This window comes from Ovis canadensis, chromosome 12 (genome assembly GCF_042477335.2).
Source record: "Ovis canadensis isolate MfBH-ARS-UI-01 breed Bighorn chromosome 12, ARS-UI_OviCan_v2, whole genome shotgun sequence".
Taxonomy (NCBI): Eukaryota; Metazoa; Chordata; class Mammalia; order Artiodactyla; family Bovidae; genus Ovis; species Ovis canadensis.
The window spans coordinates 45,617,569-45,641,296 of NC_091256.1; the positions used below are offsets into that span (position 1 = coordinate 45,617,569).

Sequence of the window (23,728 nt, forward strand, 5' to 3'; positions counted from 1 at the left end):
TAAAACCACCTGGGAAGCTCCTAAATAATCCTAAATAGCATTAAATATACCTAACTTTATTTGATGCAGAATACCTTTTATAGTACTATACTCTCATTTAGGAAAGTCCCTACATTCATGTTCTTAAATAAATGTACCTCAGAACTTCATAGTTATCTTAACATTAATAGTGAATATTGTTTGTTAAGATTGTTTCTAGGCATTTCATACAATTTTGCTCTTGTGAATGCTATCCATTTGACCGTTTTTTCCTAACTGGTTTCTATTCTTATATAGAAATTTATTTTTATAAACTGCAATCATGAATATAACCACCCACTTTACTGAATTTATCTGTCTTAAAACTTTTAAGCTGGTTTTCTTGAATTTTCCCAGCAATCACATTATTTGCAAATATGCAGTCACCTCATTTCTAATAGTCATAAGTCATTTTTTCTTTTTTATTACTTTGTTTAGAATATTTAAAACACTGTAGTGATAGCAACAACAACAGAAATACTTTTTTCTTTCTTTGCTTTTTTAAAAATTGAAGTATGGTTGATTTGCAATGTTATGTTAGTTCCTGGTGTAGAGAAAAGTGATTAGGTCATACAAATATACATATTGCTTTTCATATTCTTTTCCATTATGGTTTATCACAGGATATTGATATAGTTCCCTGTGCTATACAGTGGTGGTGGTTTAGTCACTCAGTCGTGTCCGACTCTTGCGACCCCATGAACTGCAGCCCACCAGGCTCCTCTGTCCAGGGATTCTCCAGGCAAGGACACTGGAGTGGGTTGCCATTTCCTTCTCTGTGCTATACAGTAGGACATTTATTTTGTTTATCTAATAGTTGTTTATCTATTTTATGTATAGTAGTTTGTATATGCTAATCCCAAACTCCTAATTTATCTCTCTCCCACCCACTTGCCCCTTTGGTAACCGTAAGTTTGTTTTCTGTGTCTAGAAATCCTTATTTTTTCTGTCTTTAATGATCACAGAAGGGCCATATTATGTTTTACTATTGAGAATAATGGCTCTCTTCCCAATGTTCTATTCCTTTTACTCTTGTCTTTAAACATATGTTCTTTCTTCTGTTGATATCAATAGAAACAGAGAACAGTGACTTCTTATTTTCTCACCCATATTAACAACATTTTTCTCTTTGACTATCAGCTATTTCAGTGAAAAACTATGTATTCTATATTTTCCAATAGTTGACTTTAAGGGAAAGAATCGTTCTGTTTCATTTTTGTTGTTTTCTTTTGGTTACCTTTGCAGAAGAAAGGCTGATAACGTGTTGCTCTTTCTCGTTTGTCACGATCTCGGTGATACTGAACATGTGCCCCACAAGTTTCCCCACTGGCTTGGTGCTGATGTTGGGGTGCCACAACCGGAGCACTTTATCATCTCCTGAAAGAAGGACATGTGCAGATTGTTATGTTCTCAGGAACGCAGACGGGCACAGTTTAAAGCGTCTTTCTCATCTTTAATCATGTCCTAATAGCTCAGCTGGAAAGAATTCTCCTGCAATCAGGAGACCCCAGTTTGATTCCTGGGTCAGGAAGATCTGATGGAGATGGGATAGGCTACCCACTCTAGTATTCTTGGGCTTCCCTTGAGGCTCAGTTGGTAAAGAATCCTGATGCCTGCAATGCGGGAGACCTGGGTTCCATCCCTGGGTTGGGAAGATCCCCTGGAGAAGGGAAAGGCTACCCACTCCAGTATTCTGGCCTGGAGAATTCCATGGACTGTATAGCCTATGGGGTCACAAAGAGTTGGACACGACTGAGAGACTCTCACTATCTTTCTTCTAATATCAAATCACAGTCTGTTTCTTCCTGGATGCTATGATTGACTTGCTTTGGATCTGCTTCTTCTTGTCAATGCTGTTTTGTAATCATTGTATTTACATATATAAATTTGAATTCTCATAAATATTCTATGAGTTCTTTTCTTGATTTAATATGTTCCTACTCATTTATGCATTAATGTATCATGCGTGCATGCTCAGTTACTCAGTTGTGTCCGATTATTTGCAACGCCATGGACTATAGCCTGCCTGGCTCCTCTGTTCATGAAATTTTCCAGGTAATAATACGGTGTGGGTTGCCATTTCCTATTCCAGGAGATCTTCCAGCCCAGGTATCAAACCTGTGTCTCTTGAGTCTTCTGCACTGGCAGGTGGATTCTTTACCACTGCACCACCTGGGAAGCCTGAGATTGAATCTTAGAGGAGTTAAATAACCTATCCAAGGCTTGCTAGTAAAAAAAAAACCCTAGTATTTGTTCCTAGACAGTCTGATTCCAGAGCCTAGGCTGAAAGCCATCACAGGCCTAGTATCCTAGCTTGACAGGTAAGGAGTCAGACCAGCAGAATAGCTTAGTCCTCTCATCTTTCTCCTCAAGTCTCTTATATTTGTCATCTTTCCTGTTACTCTCAGCAGATAATCTGAGCCCTTAAATGTTGGTAGTTACAAGCACTCTATCGTTAGTCCACTTCTCTGTTAATGCTAAATCGTTGGCTTTTGATCTTTTTGTCAAGGACTCCTTGAGGATTTGATAAAATTTTGGACTTTCTGTCCAGAAAAATGCATGTAGACACACAGTCATTCAGCCTAAGGGGCTATAGGACTCCCTTAAAGTCCACACATGGGCCCCAGGCTAGGAATTCATGCTCTCACACACTGAAACAGATTCTAGAGAGATTAAAGGTAAACTGTAAAACGAACAGATTTGTAGTAAATATAGGAGAATTTGTTTCACACAGTCTCAGGCTAAGGAGGGCCTTTCTAAGTGTGCGACCACACCAAAAAGCCACAAAGAAAAAGAATGACAGATTTGACTTTAAACAAACTTAAAAATTCTCTAAAAGGTTTTGTTAGCAGTAAAATGCTATAGCTGTGTGAAAACTCTGTAACTGTGCTAATTAAGGAGAGCACCATTTGCAAAGTAGAAAATCCCTGTGTAACGCGGACTGTCCTCTTACCTCCAGTGACAATCACGTTTGCTTTCATACAGTAACAGAAAGTGTTTGCTCCTCTTGGCATGGCAAACTCTCTGACAGGCCTGCAAAACACAAGCTAAATGTAAAACTTGTTTATTTTTCTTTCTAAAGTTAATTCCAACTTATAAACAATGTTCAAGAAGTTCATCTCTAAGTCATTGTAAATCTATTTACCCACAGGAAAACAATTGTAAGTAATGATTAAATTCTCGCTGACCCACAGAATCTATTTGTTCTATGATATGATATTAATACAGCATTTGCATTGTTTCTGTTTAAAAAGAAATCCATTCCTCTTCCCTGGAGCTGAAGTTGTGCTGGTGTTAAGAATGGACAGAGATATATCACCTCTTAAGCCAGAAAGTACATTGTTCAGCTCAATGAGTCTTTCTCGTAGAACAAAATGGCAGGAATGTGTTTGGACATTTCTCCCTCTCTCATTACCCACATCCAACTTTCGGTCAAGTCTTGTTGATTTTCCCTCCTAAATAGACATGAAATTGACCACTTCTTCCCATTTCCATCATAATATCTTGGTTTGGGCTTCCCTGGTGGTCCAGTGGTTAAGAGTCTGCCTTGCAATGCAGGGGACACGAGTTCGACCTGTAGTCCAGGAAGATCCCACATACCACGAGGCTACAAAGCTCATGCACCACAGCTACTGGGCCGCAGACCCTAGAGCTTGTGCTCCCAGCAAGAGAAGCCACTGCAGTGAGAAGCCCACACACCACAACAGAATAGCCTCTGCCTACTGCAGCAAGAGAAAGCCCACCTGCAGCCAAAAATGAATAAATAAGTTAAAAACAAATAATATCCTGATTCAACTCTCCATCCCCTCTCACCAGAACTACTGCAATAAACTAATTTCTCAGCTTCCACTATTTTCTATTCCTCTTTCCCCAATCCCACTCCAAATCCCGTTAAGTTGCCGCCAAAGTGACCTTTCTAAAACATGAATGGATCACATCACTTTTCTCCAGTGGATTCCTGATGCTCTCAGGAATACCAGGTTCCATCACTTGGCCCACAAGGCCTAGGTGGCACTGGGTGGTCCCTGTCATCTTTCCAGGCTCACCCTACACCTTCTTCTTCCCTTTGATCAAGCCTTGTGGTCTCTTCAGCCTCCTTTCTAACCTCACTGAACTCTCTTCCTCCTCAAGAGCTTCTGCACAGGCCAAAGATGTTTCTCCCCTGGATTGTAGCCACACTAGCAACCACCCTCCTCCAGGTGTATGTGCTGTGCTTAGTTGGTCAGTCATGTCTGACTCTTTGCAAACCCATGGACTCCTTTGCAAACCCACCAGGCTCCTGTGTCCATGGGGATTCTCCTGGCAGGACTACTGGAGTGGGTTGCCATGCCCTCCTCCAGGGATCTTCCCAACCCAGAAATCAAACCCAGGTTTCCCTCATTACAGACAGATGCAGGTGTCCACTTGAATATTAATATCCTCTGAAAGGCCTTTCCTAGACTCCACCCTCCTGCCCCCACCAACTACATTAAGCCTTTTGTGTTATTTTCTAGTCTGGTACCATGTTATTTTCCCTTAGGCATAAAGCACCTGACCTTAGTCTACTCTTGCCTTGTATGTTTCCTTTTCTTTGTTCATAAATAAAATGGTAGTATATACTATTCTGTTCCTTGATTTTCCACTTAATAATAAATCTTGAAGATCTTTCCAAATCTGTACATTAAAAAACTTTCTTATTCTTTTTAAAATTATCATAGAGTATTCCCTTGAATGAATAAATCCTTTAATCTCTGAGGAACATCAGACTGTCTCAAATTTTTTGTGATTACAAATAATATTGCAATGAGCAGTCTTGTAAAATTGCCATTTTTCTATAAGTTCTTAGAAATGATACTGCAAGTCAAGGGATACTTGCATTTGTAATTTTAAAATATATTATAGTTTCTTTTTAATTCTTTTTGCTCACCAGACTACACTTCTTTAAATGGGGCTCTTTCCAAAAACTGGGCCTTATAAAGCATAATTTATTATATATAGCTTGTATTTGAGGGCTATCTTTGAAATAATGAACCTTAAGGGACAATACCCAGAAGCACCTTGGATTGCAATTATCACCTTAAACATCAGGTAAGAATAAATTTTCTTTGTAAGTGCCCAGTTGTGGATTTGGGTTATAAAAGAAATAGATATGAATTAAACACAAGCTGTAGAGTTCCCAGAACACAATCACAGAGTCAATGAGAGAACATGGAAATGAAATCTGATGGTTGGACATCATGTCTACAGGAATACTTGGAAGAGTACTGAGATGAGGCTAATTGGAGAGGAGAGCCTAGGGCAATAGAGATACAGAATACAAGAGATTCAACAAGAATTTATTAGGCAATATAGACAAATTTGTGATTGATTATTTGTGAAAGTTGAGGGAAAAGGGAGTCATGTGGGGTTGCTATTTTTCTGCCCAGAATGATTTGATGGATCATGGTGCTGAAATAGGAGGGAAGGGGGCATGGCACAAATGTTTAAAACATGATGTAGCCCAAAAACACGACATGGACTGATTAGAATTAAATAGATCCTCAGATGTTCGAGAATCTGGCTGCAATGCAGGAAACCTAGGTTTGATCCCTGAGTCAGGAATATCCCCTGGAGGAGGGATGAGCTACCCACTTCAATATTCTTGTCTGGAGAATCCCATGGACAGCAAAGCCTGGCAGGCTATAGTCCATGGTACCATAGAGTTGGACACAACTGAGCAACTAACACCTTTCAAGATGGCAGGCTAGTCAACTTCCACTAGACCTTGAGCCTCAGTATGTGCTCACTGTACACCGGAACGTTAAATGACACACTCATTGGCACCATGATAGTTCCAAGTACAACCATCAAAGATCAAAAAGTGGGCAGAGGCCCAATTTCTGAAAATTTCTGCCCTCTCCCCAAAATAGTTAGAATAATCCTCTCACTCATTAGCCTATGAAATTATTAACCAAACCACATTTCAAAGCTTCTCTCTCTCATTCTGAGATAGCCCACACTGTCCATGGAATATGTTTCTCTCCAAATCTATTTCTTACCTATCACTTTGTCTCTCGCTGAATTTTTTCTGAGCTTCATTAAGTCCTGAAACCAGGTGTGTGATCTCAGCTAAAAGGTTCAACTGAGGTGCACAGTTTCAGCTGGCGAGTCATGAAGGGACAGTGATAAGGTCAGAAAACGCGGAGAGTTAGCTCTCAGTCCTAAAGTGGCCAATAGGACACCATGAGCCACGTGTACTGGGGAGGATGCTCTGCCAATGTCTGCTCATTTTTGACTGGTGGGTCAACCCTGTATGCTTATGCATATCCAGCAGCAGGTCCAAGACAGAACTATTAATCTCTGTACTCTTTGAGTTTTTGCTCCTACATTCTTAATCACTCCTGCTATATTTCTTTCGTTAACCCCAGAACACCTGTGTGACCACCAAGATGAACTTTATTTTACTCCCCTCCCTCTGATCCTTATAAGTATTGACCCTTTATTCCCAGCTTGCAGCCAGAGCAAGTCCCACTCATAATGGACACCACTGGGGATAACTTCTGTTCCATTCCCTTTCAGCAAATTTTCAGGTACTAACACCTGGTTGGAAAAATACCTCAGAAGGGATAGCATCTAAAATCATAAGGGCAGTCCTTGACCAAATTATGGATGGATTTTGACTTGAATGGAATTTTGGATAGCATGGGAGTTAGAGATATCTCCTCAGGTTTAGGTCTGAAATGAATCAGATTGCATCAGTCCCAACAAATTACCTCTCTGGGCCATATCCTCCAGGATTGGGAAAGATTCAGACAACAGAAATTAAAAAGAAAAATATTTATTAGGTACATAACCTACCATATGGGCTTCCCTGGTGGCTCAGTGGTAAAGAATCTGCCTACAATGCAGGAGACACAAGTATGATCCCTGGGTCGAGGAGATCTCCTGGAGAAGGAAATGGCTACCCACTCCAGTATTCTTGCCTGGGAAATCCCATGGACAGAGGAGCCTGGCGGGCTACAGTGTACAGGATCACAAGAGTCAGACATGACTTAGCGACTAAACCACCGCCAACAACAACCTACAATATGAGTTAGGAAGCCAAAAAATGTGACCACTCAATGGGTCCCTGAGTTGTACTACATTGCAGTTGGAAGCAGCTTTTTCAGTAGGAGCTACTCCCTGACCGCTAGGAGGAGCTATTGCCCCAGGGGAAGCCAAGGTACTAACCTCGGCGACCACCATGCTGGCCGAAGCTTCTCCTTCAGCTAAGGCTATTACCCCAGGTGGAGTAGGTAGGGATGAAAAGAGGTGCCTCCCCTCATATTCAGGAACCTCTTCTTTGTACCCTGAGACACTCAAGGGGCCCATCCTTAGCCCAGCTTGCATTCACAGTAATTATAAGTTACCAACCAACTGCCCCTTCAGTTTTGCCTCTGAGAGAAGGTCCTGATAGAAATCAGGGAACAGTAAGAGGTCCATGTACCTTCCTCAATGTCTGATCTAAGTATGGCAGAAGACAAGCTGAGAAGTTTATCTGAGGATCCTGAACTTTTTCAAAGGGGTTTACCCAACTAGCGAGAACTTTTGATCTCACCTGAGGAGATTTACAGAGCTTACTGTCCCGCTGTTGCACCCTCGAGGAAAAGCAGCACACAATACTGGTGGCCAGAGCCCTTGCAGACCAGCTGGCAGCCCGAGTCCAGTAGACCCAGGCAGGGTCTACCCCCAGTGGGGAGTGACACTACTCTTAGACAGACTCACAGTGGATCACCAGGTAAATTCTACTGATAGAGACTGGACCATATGATTAACTGGTTAATAGAAGATATGAAGGAACTTGGGCTTCCCAGGTGGCGCTAGTGGTAAAGAACCCACCTGTCAATGCAGGAGATATAAGAGACATGGGTTCAATCCCTGCTTCAGGAAGATCCCCTGGAGGAGGGCATGGCAACCCACTCCGGTATTCTTGCCTGGAAAATCCCATGGACGGAGAAGTCTGGAGGGCTACAGTCCATAAGGTTGCAGAGTAGGACATGACGAAAGCTACTTAGTGTGTGCGTGCACACACACACAAACACACACACACACAACACACAAATAACCTTAGAGTAAAACCCGTTAATTATGAAAAAGTACAAGAGGTCCAACAGGGGCAGGATGAACATCCTACAGTTTTCCAAGGGAGACTAGAAGAGGCTTTTAGGAAGTATATAGATGTAGATCCCTTCTCTTCCAAAGGACAAACCCTTTTGGCTATGCATTTGACAGCCCAGTCTGCCCCAGATATCAGGTGCAAAATTCAGAAAGCTACTGCTGGTCCTCAAACTCCAATGAGTGATTTGCTCCAATTGGCTTATTCAGCTTTCAATAATGGGGATATAGCCAAAAAGGCTGAACACACCCAAAGAAATATACTAAGGGTCCAAATACTTGCAGTGACTTTGTCTGCTCAGAGACCACCAACTGGGAGGCTGACTTTGCTAAGCCAGTCTGTCCCTAGTGGACCACAGGGTCCATGGGTACCCATACAAGGCCAGTGTACTCTGTGTGGACAAAAGGGGCACTGGAGGGAGGATGGCAATTAACATGCCTTTGCAAACAGCCAGAACATTGGAAGAGGGAATGTCCTAGATGCCAGAGAGTGACCACTGAGGACCGCTAATGGTTTCACAATCAAAAGACTGACAGGGCTCAAGGCTGAAAGCTTCTCTGCCTAGAGATACTATCTACATAACAAATGTTGAGTCATGAGTGATCATTGATGTGGTGGGCCATTTGATAGAATTTCTTGTAAACACTATTGCAACCTTCTCCATAACAACCCAAAGGGTTGGAAACCTTAGCAATCATAAGGAATACATAATGGAGTGTCAGAGCTTCCCTGGTGGCTCAGTGGTAAAAAAAGAATTCACCTACCAGTGCAGGAGACTTGAGTTTGATCCCTGGGTCAGGAAGATCAGAAATGGCAACTCACTCCAGTGTTCTTGCCTGGGAAACTCCATGGACAGAGGAGCCTGGCAGGCCATAGTCCATGGGGTTGCAAGAGTCAGACATGACTTAACAACTAAACAACAACAGAGTGTCAGGGAAGAGACAAGGGCGTGGTTTCCTGGAACCCCTTCTGTGAAACATCAGTGGCTAATTGTCTTCACATTCAGTTTGTGCCTGATTGTCCTATCCCTTTAACAGGGAGAGATTTATTAACTAAATTAGGGACCACTCTGTTTCTGGAGGAGCAAGGAGATCACCCTCATCACCAAATGGTTCTAACGGAAAGTGAAAAGGAACAGATTGAAGCTGATATGAAACCCTTAGTAGACCCTGGAGTGTGGAGTATGGAGGTTCCAGGCTTGACCAAAAATATCCAGCCGGTGGTTATTAAGTTAAGACCTGGGCAGGAATATCCCTGCAAAAAGCAATACCCCCTAAAACCAGAGGCACAGAGAGGAATCTTTTCCTTTAGTAAAGGAATAACTTTTGGATGGATTGATGGTGCTCTGTCAGTCACCATGTAATATGTCAGTATTGAAAGTGAAAGTTGATCGGTCATGTCCAGCTCTTTGTGATCCCATGGACTGTAGCCCTCCAGGCTCCTCTGTCCATGGGGATTCTCGAGGCATGGATACCAGAGTGGATTGCCATGCCCTCCTCCAGAGGATCTTTCCAACCCGGGGATTGAACCCAGGTCTCCCGCATTGCAGGTGGACTCGACCAACTGAGCCACCAGAACACAGTTTCAAACCCACTAGGGAGTATCAATTTGTACAAGATCTAAGAACTGTTAATGAAGCAATGGAATATATCTACTCTATTGTGCCTCATCCTTATACTATCATGACTCACATGCCCAAGTCCAGATGATACAAATATTTATTGGTAGTGGTAGACATTCACTGGATGGGTAGAGGTTTTTCCCACATAGAGAACAGGCCTCAGAGGTAACAAAACACTTGCTTAAGGAGATAATCCCATTTTGGATTACCTCAATCTGTACAAAGTGATACCTCTGAATTTACCTCTAAAATGCCCCAACAAGTAGCTAAAACCCTGGGGGAAAGTACTCCCTTCATACAGCATAGAGACCCCAATCCTCAGGGAAAGTGGAAAAAAATGAATGATACTTGGAAGTGAACTATAGCCAAATTATGCCAAGAGACTCAGGAAAACTGAGTCCAAATATTACCAATTACTCTAATGAGAATAAGGGCAGCCCCCCAAAAAAGCTAAGATGCAGTCCCTATGAATTAATGTATGGGAGACCCTTCTTAACAAATGATTTTGTATTAGATGAAGAAACAGCTGTGCTTCTCTGGTGGCTCAAATGGTAAAGAATCTGCCTGCAATGCAGGAGACTCGGGTTCAATCCCTTGGGAAGATCCCCTGGAAAAGGGAATGGCAACCCACTCCAGTATTCTTGCCCAGAGAATTCCATGGACAGAGGAGCCTGGCTGGCTACAGTCAATGAGGTCCCAAAGAGTCAGACATGACAGAGCAACTAACACACAGAGAGATTACAAAGAGATTATACTATAAACTCGGACCAAGTACAACTTGTCCTAATAGATGGGAGACCCCTGTAATTTAATGATCACTCAAGAAAGCTATCGGATCTTTGCGGAATAAAGCACGCCTGCTTAACTATAAAGTGTGAGATATGCCCCGAGTCATTAAGTGAAAGAAAAAAATGTTACCACCTTTCAGCTGATTTGAATAAGCACTATGACAGTCCAATGGCGCCCCACTCCAGTACTCTTGCCTGGAAAATCCCATGGACAGAGGAGCCTGGTGGGCTGCAGTCCATGGGATCGCTGAGGGTCGGACACGACTGAGCGGCTTCACTTTCACTTTTCACTTTCATGCATTGGAGAAGGAAATGGCAACCCACTCCAGTGTTCTTGTCTGGGGAATCCCAGGGACTGGGGAGCCTGGTGGGCTGCCATCCATGGGGTCGCACAGAGTTGGACACGACTGAAGTGACTTAGCACCATGACAGTCCTAGTTTGACCTCATATGGTCAGACCCTCTCCCACCCAATAGGAATGAGGAGCTAGTGATGTAAGCCTGGCATCTACTTGAAGAATGAGGAAGAAGGCAGTCTTTTCCCCCTCCCTCACTTTCCTTTGATTATAAAAATGTAGCTCACTTAATCCTCAGGGTCCCGCCAGCCTGTTTGCATTTCTCACAAGTGTCCTATGTTAGTAAATCTACTTCTTGCCTATCACTTTGCCTCTCACTGAATTCTTTCTGTACTTAGGTACAAAGAACCTGAGCCGCAGTAAGTTCTGACACCAGGAGAGTGATTCTAATTAAAAAATCATGAATTCAGGTCTCAATCTGGCTTTAGCCTGAGTTCACGTCCCACTACATGGGGTCAAGTCTCATTCTGAGGTGCACCATTTCAGTGCTACCAAGAAAAGTTAAAATGCTATAAAAGGCATAGATTAAAAGGGTGAGGGAAGTAAAATTTAGCTATGAACAATAAATTTAAGGGGCTATGAGATATCTAGGTGGACATGGTGAGTAGGTATAAGTAAGTCTAGTTTCAAGACAGCTTGGGTTTCATCAGTATACAAGTATTAATATATTGGGATAGAGGAAAATAGCCCAAGATTTGCATAGAAAGTGACTATTAAGGTTGGTTAAGGACAAAACTCCGGAGAATGCCACCACAAAAATAGCGGATGCAAAAAGAGAAATCACAGGGGAAAAGAACAAACATAAGATATTGGGAGAAAACTCTGGCTTCCCAGAAGCCAAGAGAATAGAGTTTTAGGGAGGGTGATCAGTAATACCGCCAAACTATCTTCCAAGGTGGCTGTGCTCATTTTACATTCCCAGAAGCACTGAATGAGAGTTCCTATTGTTCCACATTCTTGGCAGCATTTGATGTCAGTGTTTTGGATGCTGGGCACTTGTAGGTGTGTAATGATCTTATTGTGACTTTAGTTTGCATTTCTCTAGTGATGTAGGATGTGAAACATCTTTTCATATACTTATTGCCATCTGTATACCTTCTTTGGTAATATGTCTGCTCAGATCTTTTGCTTATTGTTCAATCAGGTTGCTTCATTGTTGTATTGTAAGAGTTCTTTGTATATTTTGGATAACTCTCCTTTATCACATACATGTTTTGCAAATATTTCTCCTAATCTAGGGCCTGTCTTCTTGTTCTCTTGATGGTGTCTTTTTCAAAACAGAATTTTTAATTTGAATGAAGTCTGGTTTGCCAGTGATTTCTTTCATGCAGTTGTATCTTAAATGTTATTGCCAAACCCAAAGTCATCTGGATTTTCTTCTAGGAGTTTTATAGTTTTTCATTTTATCTTTGGGTATATGATCCATTTTGAGTTATTTCTCTAAAACTTGTATAATGACTATGTCCAGATTGAGAGTTTTTATCAGGAATGGGTGTTGGATTTTGTCAAGTGCTTTTTCTGCACCTATTGATGTGATCATGTGATTTCTTTTTTCTTCAGCCTTCCCTAATCCCAGAAAGTTCTCTCACGCCCACTTGGGATCCCTACTTCCCCCTGCTCCCAGGCATCCACTAATATACTACTTTCTGTTTCCATCAATTTGTTTTTTCTGGGCATTTCCTTTAAATGGAATTCTTTATATGCCGTCTTTTGTGTCTGGCTTGTCACCTAGCATAACATTTTTGAGGTTTATACATGCAGTAGGATATATCTCTCTTTAAAAAATACAATGGCTGTTTTACAGTTACTGTATATTAGTATAAACTTGCTATACATCAATATAACTATTAATAAATATTTAACTAGGGAGGAACTAAGATTATACACTAGTCAAACTCACCTGTCTATAAGAAAGCCATTTTGTTTATTTATTAAACATGAAACATGATGATTGTGCTATAGATACTCGTAGGTAATTGGCTAGTCAATTGACCTATGAGAATGATTTTTAAAGTATAAAGTTTTACCAATCGAATTATATTTGGAAAAAATAGATATATCAACATTGATTTAATAGAATACAGCAATAAACAACAAATGAGCAGAATTGCTTCTAAGAAAAGAGAAATCATGTTCATATTTGTATAACTTCAACTTCCTTCTGAAAAATCTAATTAATCTTATTGAACAAATGGGATATTTAACATCTGATTCTTCTAAAAACCAATTTAAAAGCTCCAAGGCTGCCGTGAGTTTAAGGAAAACACCTGAAAGTCACAAAATGTTTATGTATATAAACAATTGTACTTACAAATTATCCTCAATTCTTTTCAAGGATTCCAAAACTAATGAATGAACATTGTCTAAGGAGCAGGATCCAAAGCAATTTAAGGCTGGAATATATCTAATTTTCATTACCCAGTCATTATGTAGCTTCCTTTTGACACTGGGAATTACAAGAAAAAAAAGGGGGGGGATTATGTTAGACTCACAGACACATCATGTTGAATTTCTGTTTGGTATTTCACTTTTGCTTTAACCAAATTGCAACTCTGAGCTATAGTAAAGCCTCCATGTATTAACAGTATCCTATGCATTGTGCAACTTTCAACTGTTTAACTACATATTCATCATCTAGAATATTTTAAAATAAAAAATAAAAGTTTGTTATCAGATTTGGAGCTATAGATTCAGAATTAAATTTTAATCAAGATGAATTTCTGTCCAATATTAACCCTATCATCTTTTGTTGCTGTTGTTTAATAGCTAAGTTATGTCCAACTCATTTTCAAACCCATGGACTATGACCTCCCAAGCTCCTCTATTCCTGGAATTTCTCAGGCAAAAATACTAGAGTGGGTAGCCGTTTCCTTCTCCATAGGATCTTCCCAAAGCAGGGATCAAACCTGAATTTCCTGCATTGGCAGGTAGATTCTTTACCACTGAACCACCAGGGAAGCCACTATCATCCTTACCCTATTGAAAAAATTCTGATCAAGCAAACGGAAGACTGTTTTATAATATTTTTTATCTTCTGTGAGTCAATTCATTTTCATATTTCCCATGAGTACATTCAAAACTGAAGAACAAGGAATTTTGCAATCCCAGATCACTGGTGAAGCTGAGGCTAGGACATCTGTCATACGGGTGCCGTGTCTGTGCTCAGTCGCTTCAGGTGCATCTGACTCTTCGCGACCCCATGGACTGTAGCCCAGCAGGCTCCTCTGTCCATGGGATTTCCCAGGCAAGAGTACTGAAGTGGGTTGCCATGCTCCCAAAGATAAAACCCATATCTCTTGTATCTCCTGCATTGCAGGTAGCTCCTTTACCTGCTGAGCCACCAGGGAAGCCAATGTATTTGTTTCCTCAGTCAAAAACACTGGTTGAGCTTTATGGCCTCAATCCTAGGTACTGAGGACATAAAGATGATTAATGTAAAATCCTTACCATCAAGTTTCTTAGATTGTAGTTGAGAAATAAACATGATTATAACTCAAGGCAGAAAAGTTTGACAATATTGGATTAAACAGAGTGAAGAGGGAGATTTCTTTTTTCCATGTCACATTGTGTTAAATTTTGAACTCTGGATACTGGCTACTTTTTTCAGTTTCTACAATGTTTTGCCTCAACACTCAGCCTAAATGTGTGTGTGTGTGTGTGTGTGTGTGTGTGTGCACTTAGTGGCTTAGTCATGTCCAACTCTTTGCAACCCCATGGACTGTAGTCCACCAGGCTCCTCTATCCATGGGGATTCTCTAGGCAAGAATACTGGGGTGGGTTGCCATGCCCTCCTCCAGGGGATCTTCCCAACCCAGGGATCAAACCCAGGTCTTGTGCATTGCAGGCAGATTTTTTACTGTCTAAGCCACCATATATACTTCAGTCTCAAATAATTTAAGTCATACCCAGGTGTCTCAATGGTAAAGAACCCACCTGCCAATGCAGGAGACTTGGTTTTGATCCCTGGGTAAGGAAGACCTTCTGGAAAAAGAAATGGCAACCCACTCCAATATTCTTGCCTGGGAAATCCCATGGGCAGAGGAGCCTGGTGAACTACAGTCCACAGAGTTGCAAAGAATCAAACACTGCTTAGTGACTAAACAGCAGCAACAGCAGACACATATCTCAGTAAAGAGAAGATTCATGTCTCGGCATCTAAGAGCCTGTCGTAATAGGAATAAAGTGCTTGATAATGGATAGAACAGCCCATCATATTTTGGGAAAGTCTCCCATTAGAGGCTAGTACTTTGGTGGAACTAAGTCATACTGTTCATATTTGAAAGATGGAAAATGGAGCCAGACAAGTGTTATGTCATTCTTAGGGTTTCAGCAATGGACTAGACTTAATCCTGTTGTAGCAATAGCTGTAAATGAGCTTTTAATTACATATTCTCACTCTGGGATAAAACATTTGCTATATTAACAACAAAATATAATCCTGTATTTTTAAGGTTTTTTCTTATTGTGAAAGAAAAATTTTGTTTGTACAAAATTTAGAAAGTAGAAAAACATAAAGAAGAAAATAAAAGTCACTTCTCTTAGGTTCCAAAGAGAATCACTGTTAACATTTGGGTATATTTCCATTCATCATTTTTCTTTCTACGTAGAAGTACACAGACACACACGGACACATATACATATGGATATCTGTGCATTTTTTAAATTAAACTAGATTCAAATGTACATAGAAAAACAAAAGTTTTTTTACTTCATATTATATTATGAATATTTTCCATATTATTAAATATTTTTCAAAACATAATTTAATGGGGATGCATGGCATCCTCTAATATGGTTATACTGTGATTTATTTTCAAGACTTTGATGCCTTAAATATTTTTTAGGACTCTGATAAAAATGTATTTTACATATAAATATATTACACATGTATAGACACTTTTAAAATATGTAAATATACTTATAGAATTTATATTATATTAAACATTTATATAATGCATGAATTATTTATTTAAATGGTTCCTTATTTAAATTAATCATTCCCCTATTGTTGGACACTAGATGTTTCATTATTAGAAATAATGCTGTGATAATCATGCTTAAATTTTTAAACACATGGGGATCACAGGTCTCAATGTATAAATGTTTTTTAAGATGCAGATGCATCTGCACAAACTGCTTTCTAGAAAGGGATTCAATTCATTTTTTCACCACAAGCAGTAAGTGAGAATGCCTATCTCACAGCATGTACCCATTTTTAATCTTTTCTAATTTTATAAGTGAGAAGTTGTATATAACTTTAAGTTGCACTTCTTTGATTAATAAAAAGGTTGTATTTAGTAAAAAGTCTGTTTTTCTGCTAATAAAATTAATATATACCTTACTCTAAAAACTTCAAAAACACTACAGTTATAAAGAAGACAATAGAAATCACTCATAATCTCATCAGCTGGAGACATCTGTTGTTAGCATTTTTGCCTGATGATCAGTTTGAAACTTTCATTGACTATTTCTACTGTGTGGGTATGTGTGTAAATAATCTGTTCATCATCTTTGCCAATTTTTATCTTGAGAAATTATTATTTTTAACTGAATTCTAATACCTATTAAAGATTAGTAACCTACTGTCTGTCATATTTTTATATTTATCCCAGTTTGCTATTTATTTTCAAGATATTATCTTTTGATTTTGTGTACAGTCAAATCTATCAAACTTTTTGAGTCCTGTATCCATTGGTTTTATGTTTAGAACATTCTTGCATATTTAAATACTAGTAAACAGTTATATGTACCTTTTCCATTTTTATGATTTAATTTTTCATGGAACTCTTTAATTCATTCAAGTATCTATAGATTTTAACTGTCAATAGCATTTGAAATAAGGATTTCAGTTGCTGATTTTCCTGTCTTCCCTGTTATAATGGAAGTCCCTTGAGGTGAAAAAAAAAAAAAAAAAAAAGAAATTCTTTTTTAGCTTTGTGTTTAAAATATCTACCATGAGGTCTGGCATATTATTTTCATTATATAAATAGTTGAACAATGTCTACATTAAAACTATTGGAATACCCATATAATATCCTTACCTTTTGAAGTTCTTTGAATCTAAGACCTGATTCTGTAATCTTTTTTTTGATTTTGCCTGCTTTAATCCAAAGTCTTCACTATTTACTGTGAATTTGCTCACAAAACCACCATCATCCCCCAAGAGGATGTCATCTCGGCAGAGTTGGTCAGGCAGAGACACTACACACACACAGAGGAGGCAATGATCCATAGGTCTTATGACAAAATAGTTTTCCTAGAAACAGAAGAATGCTTTAAATATTATTGTGTTGCTCTAAATATCTAAATATTAAATTTAAATATTGCTCTTATTCTTTATAAGATTTTACTTTTCTGATGTTTTTCATTTTAGATACTCCCACTGTTAAAGGAACTTGAAAAAAACTAAGTTAACTAAGTAGAAGTTAATGAACACTTGTTGTGAGCCCAACACTGTGCTTTTGGGTGTTTTGTTGGAGAAAAGTGTGAGGTATCTATCTTTGGCCCAATAAATAATGAGATTTTCTGATATATTACTATGCATATTCCTTTCTTGAATTTGTAAGGCAATATTAACAGGAAGCAAAAAAAAGTTCAGGTGTTAAAAGACCATTGAAATAAAAATGATTGGTAAATAGGCAAATCTAATATCAAAGTCCCTATTACTTTACAAGGATAAAAATGTCCTAACACCTACATGTATCCAGAAATATTCAGCAAGCATCTGTCATGCTGGCTCTGTATTATCAAACTGGGTTCACTAAGCTATATAGCCATTGCTTTCCTGGAACTTAGTTTCTACCTAAGAGAGAAGAAAAAAGTATTTAAAAATTTTTAAATCTCTCTTGTTTCCTATAGAATGAATAAAACTTGAACATTGACAGGTTCATTCAGTCATTCAACAAATATTTATTGAGCACCTACAATATGGCAAGAACCATTCTAGGCACTGGCTGTTAGTGATGAACAAAAGTTTCTGACTTTGTGGAACTACTATCCCAGTTGGGGGAGACAGATGAATAAGACAGATAATTCCAGATAATGGGATGTACACTTTAAAAAATAAGCCAGAGAGCTGTGATAAAGAGTTACTGAAGAGGTCACTTTGGGTCCCATGGTCATGGAAGTTGACCTTGGATCTGGGATCTGAATTGGTTGAGAGGAGGATTCAGAGGAGGTTGAAAAGGAAGATCCTAGGAGAAGAGAATAATGCCAAAAAAAGAGAAAGGTAAGAAGCCTTGTTCCGGACAAGGCAGAAGAGGATGGGGGGTGTGGGATACAGAGAGAGTCAGATTTTGTTTTTAGAGAGAGGAACAAAGAAAGGAAGGAAGTAGTGTTGCATTCTTAGTTAAAGCTTAATTAAGGCTGGAATGTGAAAGAGGACAAACCTTCCAGACTCACTATTCTCAGAGACAGGAAGAAGTTAATCTGCTGAAAGGGAACACTTGCCAGGAGTGGGAAAGTGAGTTGGCAAGAATCAGGAACAGGTTGATAGAAGACACTTGAGTGCTCAAGTAAGGTGGCAGACCCTTACTTTGTAGCGATGCCAAATAGTTGGTTCTGAGTTCTTCTCTAGCAGTGCTTAGCCACTGCAAGGGAGTAAAGCAGGGCTATAGCATCTACCTGAGATTCAAGTTTTGAAGGACAGAGATTTAAGAGATGACCCGTCTTGGGGGTAATATGAGAAGGGAAAGAGAAAAGAAGCAGGGGTACTGAAGCGTGGAAGAAGATGCTTTCAACACAGTGTGCCTCATAGACGCTTCGATGAGATTGAAAAGCAAGAGTGAAAACGAGTGAGAAGCAAGAGATTATAATCAAACTATATGACATGAGATAGTGATGCTTTTGAACTGTGGTGTTGGAGAAGACTCTTGAGAGTCCCTTGGACTGCAAGGAGATCCAACCAGTCCATTCTGAAGGAGATCAGCCCTGGGATTTCTTTGGAAGGAATGATGCTAAAGCTGAAACTCCAGTACTTTGGCCACCTCATGCGAAGAGTTGACTCATTGGAAAAGACTTTGATGCTGGGAGGGATTGGGGGCAGGAGGAGAAGGGGACGACAGAGGATGAGATGGCTGGATGGCATCACTGACTTGATGGACTTGAGTCTGAGTGAACTCCGGGAGTTGGTGATGGACAGGGAGGCCTGGCGTGCTGCGATTCATGGGGTTGCAAAGAGTTGGACACGCCTGAGCGACTGAACTGAACTGAACTGAGTGACAAATCTCATATTAAAACACATTAAGCAAACACCTGTCTTCTTTAAAATCATCTTGGCATCATTAGTGATAGTGAAGTCGCTCAGTCGTGTCCGACTCTTTGCGACCCCATGGACACCAGGTTCCTCCGTCCATGGGATTTTCTAGGCAAGAGTACTGGAGTGGGTTGCCTTTTCCTTCTCCAGGGAACTTCCCAACCCAGGGATCGAACCCAGGTCTCCCGCATTGTAGACAGACGCTTTACTGTCTGAGCCACCAGGGATTAGTTGGCCAATATTGTGGACAAGCATAGGACATTTACTTTTCATTGAGATGAGTATGGCACAGAGGAAGGGTAAATTATTTCTTAATCTTCCATGTCCTTCAAAGTCAGCCTGCTTCCTGAGAGCATATTTAAATAACCCCAGTTCTTAGTAATCTCACCTTTCCCTGAGCTCTTGTTCTTTTTTGCTTTATAATTTTCTGTACCATTGTATTACATATTATGTTTGTTCACGAGATTCCTCAAGGCTGAGTTTTGTTTCAGTACAGGGAACATGTTCTTTGTTTCTGTAGATGCTCAATAAATACTGTAAATTGGTTAAGCTGTAACATTTCATTTACTGAAAGGATTAACATTAACATCTACCCCATTAGATTGTTTTGCCACAATTAGGTATTTGATTTTAGTAATTCTCTTGCCAAATAAAGCTGGACTGAAGGGAAAGTCTGAACTGGATAACATGAGCATAATCAAAGATAATACTTGGATTCAGAGAAAGGTGTAAAATGAGAAATGAACTAGTCAATCTCTCGCTCTCAAAAACAGAACAAATTAAACATACGCTAAATGAAAATATGTTTCCTTTTAATTAAGGCTCAGAATATTACTGCTGGACTAGACTATTATATTAATAGTTAATCCCTGATTTTATGGGCTTCCCTGGTGGCTCAGCTGGTAAAGAATCTGCCTGCAGTCCTGGAGATCTGGGTTCGATCTCTGGATTGGGAGGATCCTCTTGGGGAGGGAACGGCTACCCTCTCCAGTATTCTGGCCTGGAGAATTCCATGGACTGTATAGTCCATGGGGTTGCAAAGAGTCAGACACAACTGAGCAACTTTCACTTCACTTTCATTTTATATATGAGGAAACTGATGTTCAATAGAGAAAGTGAGCTGCCTCTATCCTACCTGTATGGAAAAGACAATCCAATTTCTTTGAGTATTTCCCTTAACACAGTACCTGGCTGTTCCCTTGAGCTTTATAATCCCAGACAATAATGGTCCTTTCAGTAGTAGCAACAATTCGTTTCAGCTGTGAGAGGTAATCACATCCTGTAATCCAGGAGGTATCCTGATGGAAAAAGATGGAATCGGAATATTGTGTTTTGGACTATATTGTGTTTTGTTCTATCACATAATGACTGGCTTCTAAGGAGTAGATTAGTTACATTAAAAGCACCGTTTTGCAGAGGAGCCACACAATATCTCTTCTTTGATGTCTTGACAAGAGGGTCTCATCTTTTTCCCTTTTACCCTGAGTTTCTCAGCACCATCAGCTGGAGAATGGCACAGCCAGGGCCTTGGCACAGCTCCCTGAAGCACATAGCCACTGGCCAAGCAATCACCTTTGTGCACTGTTCTTCTACATGAGAACACTTTTTCATAGGACGTAGGACTAGATTTATAGCACTGATTAAGCAAGTGCTTGGGCCCTGTCCTCATGCTTAACATTTTCCGCTGGATGAGACCTTGATGATCATCTGGTCAGGGGTCAACTTGAGGCCAACAAGTTTGCCTCATGCCTTCCAAAAGCCACCAGGTTGGCATGGCCTGGACCCATACTATCACTGACAGCACACGATGTTACAGGAACAAAGGCTCCCCCTGGTGAGTGTGTCTGTGCCAGAAACTGCTCCAGGCGCTCCAGGTATGCCCTGAATCTTCTGTAAAACCCATTAGGAATTTTAAGAAAGTTTAAGAAACAGAGACTCAGAGACTCCTCTGCCTGGTATCTCAGTGCATTTCAGTGCATATAGGCAAGGTGAAAGCCAACCATTCCCCATCCCCCATAAAGCCACCGTGGGAAGCCAAGGATTCTACAGCGGGAAGTCACCATAGCTTTACAACATTTGCCACAAGATTACTGTTCCAATTAGTAATATGGATTAAATCAATTACAAAATTGCACTCGAGTTTTTTATGCTGTTTTCAAGTTTTAAATGTTTTCAAATAACTATCACTGACTAATTCCTTGTCCTCACAATGTGTGGGTTTTACCCCCCCTTTTTTTTTAACATTCCTTAATAGTGAGCACTTAGAAAAGCAGCCAAAGCTTTTAAATTGAAGCTTTCAGGGAATAATCAGTTTCCAAGCAAATTAACTTAGAAAACAAGATCTGTATCCTCTTTGCTGTTGCTCAAGGTTTAGTTTGGATCCTAGTCAATAAAGATAAAACTACAACCTATGAAAATATCTTATTCTCAGAGCCTATTCAGGCTCTTCACTGAGATTTTGATTAGTTATGGAAGAATCATCATCAATCATCTTAACTTGATTAAGAATTTTAAAAAGTACTTACTGTAACATTGGTACTGGTCTGAACTTTCATCTATTAAAAAAAAGGAAGAGAATAGTGAACCCCCATTGGCACTATGATTAAAGATGAAAATGCTGGTTATAAAGCACTATGGTATCTCCTTGGTTTAATCTCAATTGTCATTTCTGCCTTCTGTGAGTCTTCTGGTTCCTCCTGCTTCTGAAAAGCCTGTCTCTGTGGAATAATGCACTGTTCGCTTTGGGCAACTTTATGCTTCTGTGTCTTATCTTTAAGCCCAGTTACTGTGCTCTTAAACTTTATTAATTATTTTGTTCCTTTTATTTGCATACTTCCTCACATTCCTTAACTATTCAGAGCAACTTCTGATACTAAAATTTGGGACTGCAAAATAATGCTAACAGCAAATGGTAAGAATGGTAAATAGGTCAATATGAATAGAGATTGATATAGAAAAAACAGCATTTTATTTGAAAGTTATCTCTCAAGTTACTGAGATTTAAGAACATTCTATCTAGTGGGTTTTCTCTTTTATTCAATAAATATATGTGTATGTGTTGGTCCCTCAGTCATGTCCTACTCTTTGCGATCCCATGGACTGGGATCCTTTGTCCAAGGAATTCTCCAGGCAAGATTACTGGAGTAGGTTGCCATTCTCTTCTCCAGGGGATCTTCCCAACCCAGGGGTCGAACCCAGGTCTTCTGCATTGCAGGCAGATTCTTTACCATCTAAGTCACTAGGGAAGCCCCAATAAATATGTATTGAGTGACTATAATATCCTAAGTATTATACTAGTGAAGAATCATAGATTTATCTAAGGAGAGCTAGTAAGTGCATGAGCAGCCTCTTATACCTTGTTGTTGTTTAGTTGCTAAGTCATGTCTAAGTCTTTTGTGACTCTGTGGACTCTAGCCCATCAGGCTCCTCTGTCCATGGAATTTTCCAGGCAAGAATACTGGAGTGGGTTGCCATTTAATTCTGCATAGTATTTTCCCAACCCAAGGATCCAACCCTCATCTCTTGTGTTTCTTGCACTTGCTGTTTACCACTGAGCCCCCACGTAAGCCCTCTTATACCCTTAAGACATGTTAAGTGCTCCCAAGGTAAAGGTAAGGGTCGGAAGTTTATTAATGACTTAGTTTCTTTTGCATGCTCAAATGGTATTTGGGAAAGCTTAGAAAATGGCTTTCTAGAAGGATGGATTATGTGAAAAGAAGAAAATGTGAATCAAAGAGATTACTCGAACTGTTAGTTGTGGTCATCAAAGACTGTCTTTCATCTGAAGAGTTCAAAAATACTTTTCCAACCAGGGACTTTTTTCGAAAGGAAAAAATAAAGGGATTAGAGAAATTCCTCTTCTATTTCTCTCCATCTTTAGTGGAATTCACTTTAAAATTCCCTTATCTGCTCTAAAATTTTCATAATCCTTTGTGTATATAAAAGAGAAAGAGACACACACATGCATCTCTGGAAATTTGATAATGCCATCTCATTTATTTCACATAGTCCTAAACTATTTCATTATGAACATCATAATTTTTCTTCTCACTGTTTTTCTTTAGATACCATATTAGTTCTATTTTTGAGGAATTAAAGGTAAAAAAAGGAAAAGGATAATAATGCATAGAGAAAAAAAGAGACTGAGGAAGGTTTCCATGCTTAATGAGTGAGTGTCCAACTCTTTGTGACCCAGTGGACTCTACAGTCCGTGGAATTCTCCAGGCCAGAAAACTGGAGTGGGTAGCCTTTCCCTTCTCCAGGGAATCTTCCCAACCCAGGGATCGAACCCAGGTCTCCTGCATTGCAGGCAGATTCTTTACCAGCTGAGCCACAAGAGAAGCCTACTTCATGAGGCAAATCCATTTTTATTTTCACATTATTTGTTCATAATTACAATTGTCATTATATATCAAGGGTTTACAACGAAGCTAAGTGATTTATGTTGATTAAATCATGCAAACAGCACAACTACCTAGGGAGAGATGTTCTCTGGTCTGGATAAGGAGGAACTGGGGCCTAGAAGTAACATGCATAGCTGTGGTGGAGCTCGGTAGGGGGAGCCAGTCTCCATCCACAT

At 39.8% G+C, this 23,728-nt stretch overlaps 1 protein-coding gene across 2 annotated transcripts in view; it reads right to left on the reverse strand.

Moving 5' to 3' along the window:
- The window catches only part of WDR64 (WD repeat domain 64), a 137,715-nt gene that overhangs the window by 76,661 nt on the left and 37,326 nt on the right, over window positions 1–23,728 (reverse strand). For both annotated transcript variants that reach the window (XM_069545566.1, XM_069545565.1), the window contains exons 5-10: window positions 21,675–21,704; window positions 20,337–20,447; window positions 16,937–17,151; window positions 13,207–13,341; window positions 2,972–3,051; window positions 1,256–1,395 (exon numbers count right to left, since the gene is read on the reverse strand). In XM_069545566.1, coding sequence (XP_069401667.1) covers window positions 1,256–1,395; window positions 2,972–3,051; window positions 13,207–13,341; window positions 16,937–17,151; window positions 20,337–20,447; window positions 21,675–21,704 — 711 coding nt within the window. The remainder of the gene's footprint in view (window positions 1–1,255; window positions 1,396–2,971; window positions 3,052–13,206; window positions 13,342–16,936; window positions 17,152–20,336; window positions 20,448–21,674; window positions 21,705–23,728) is intronic.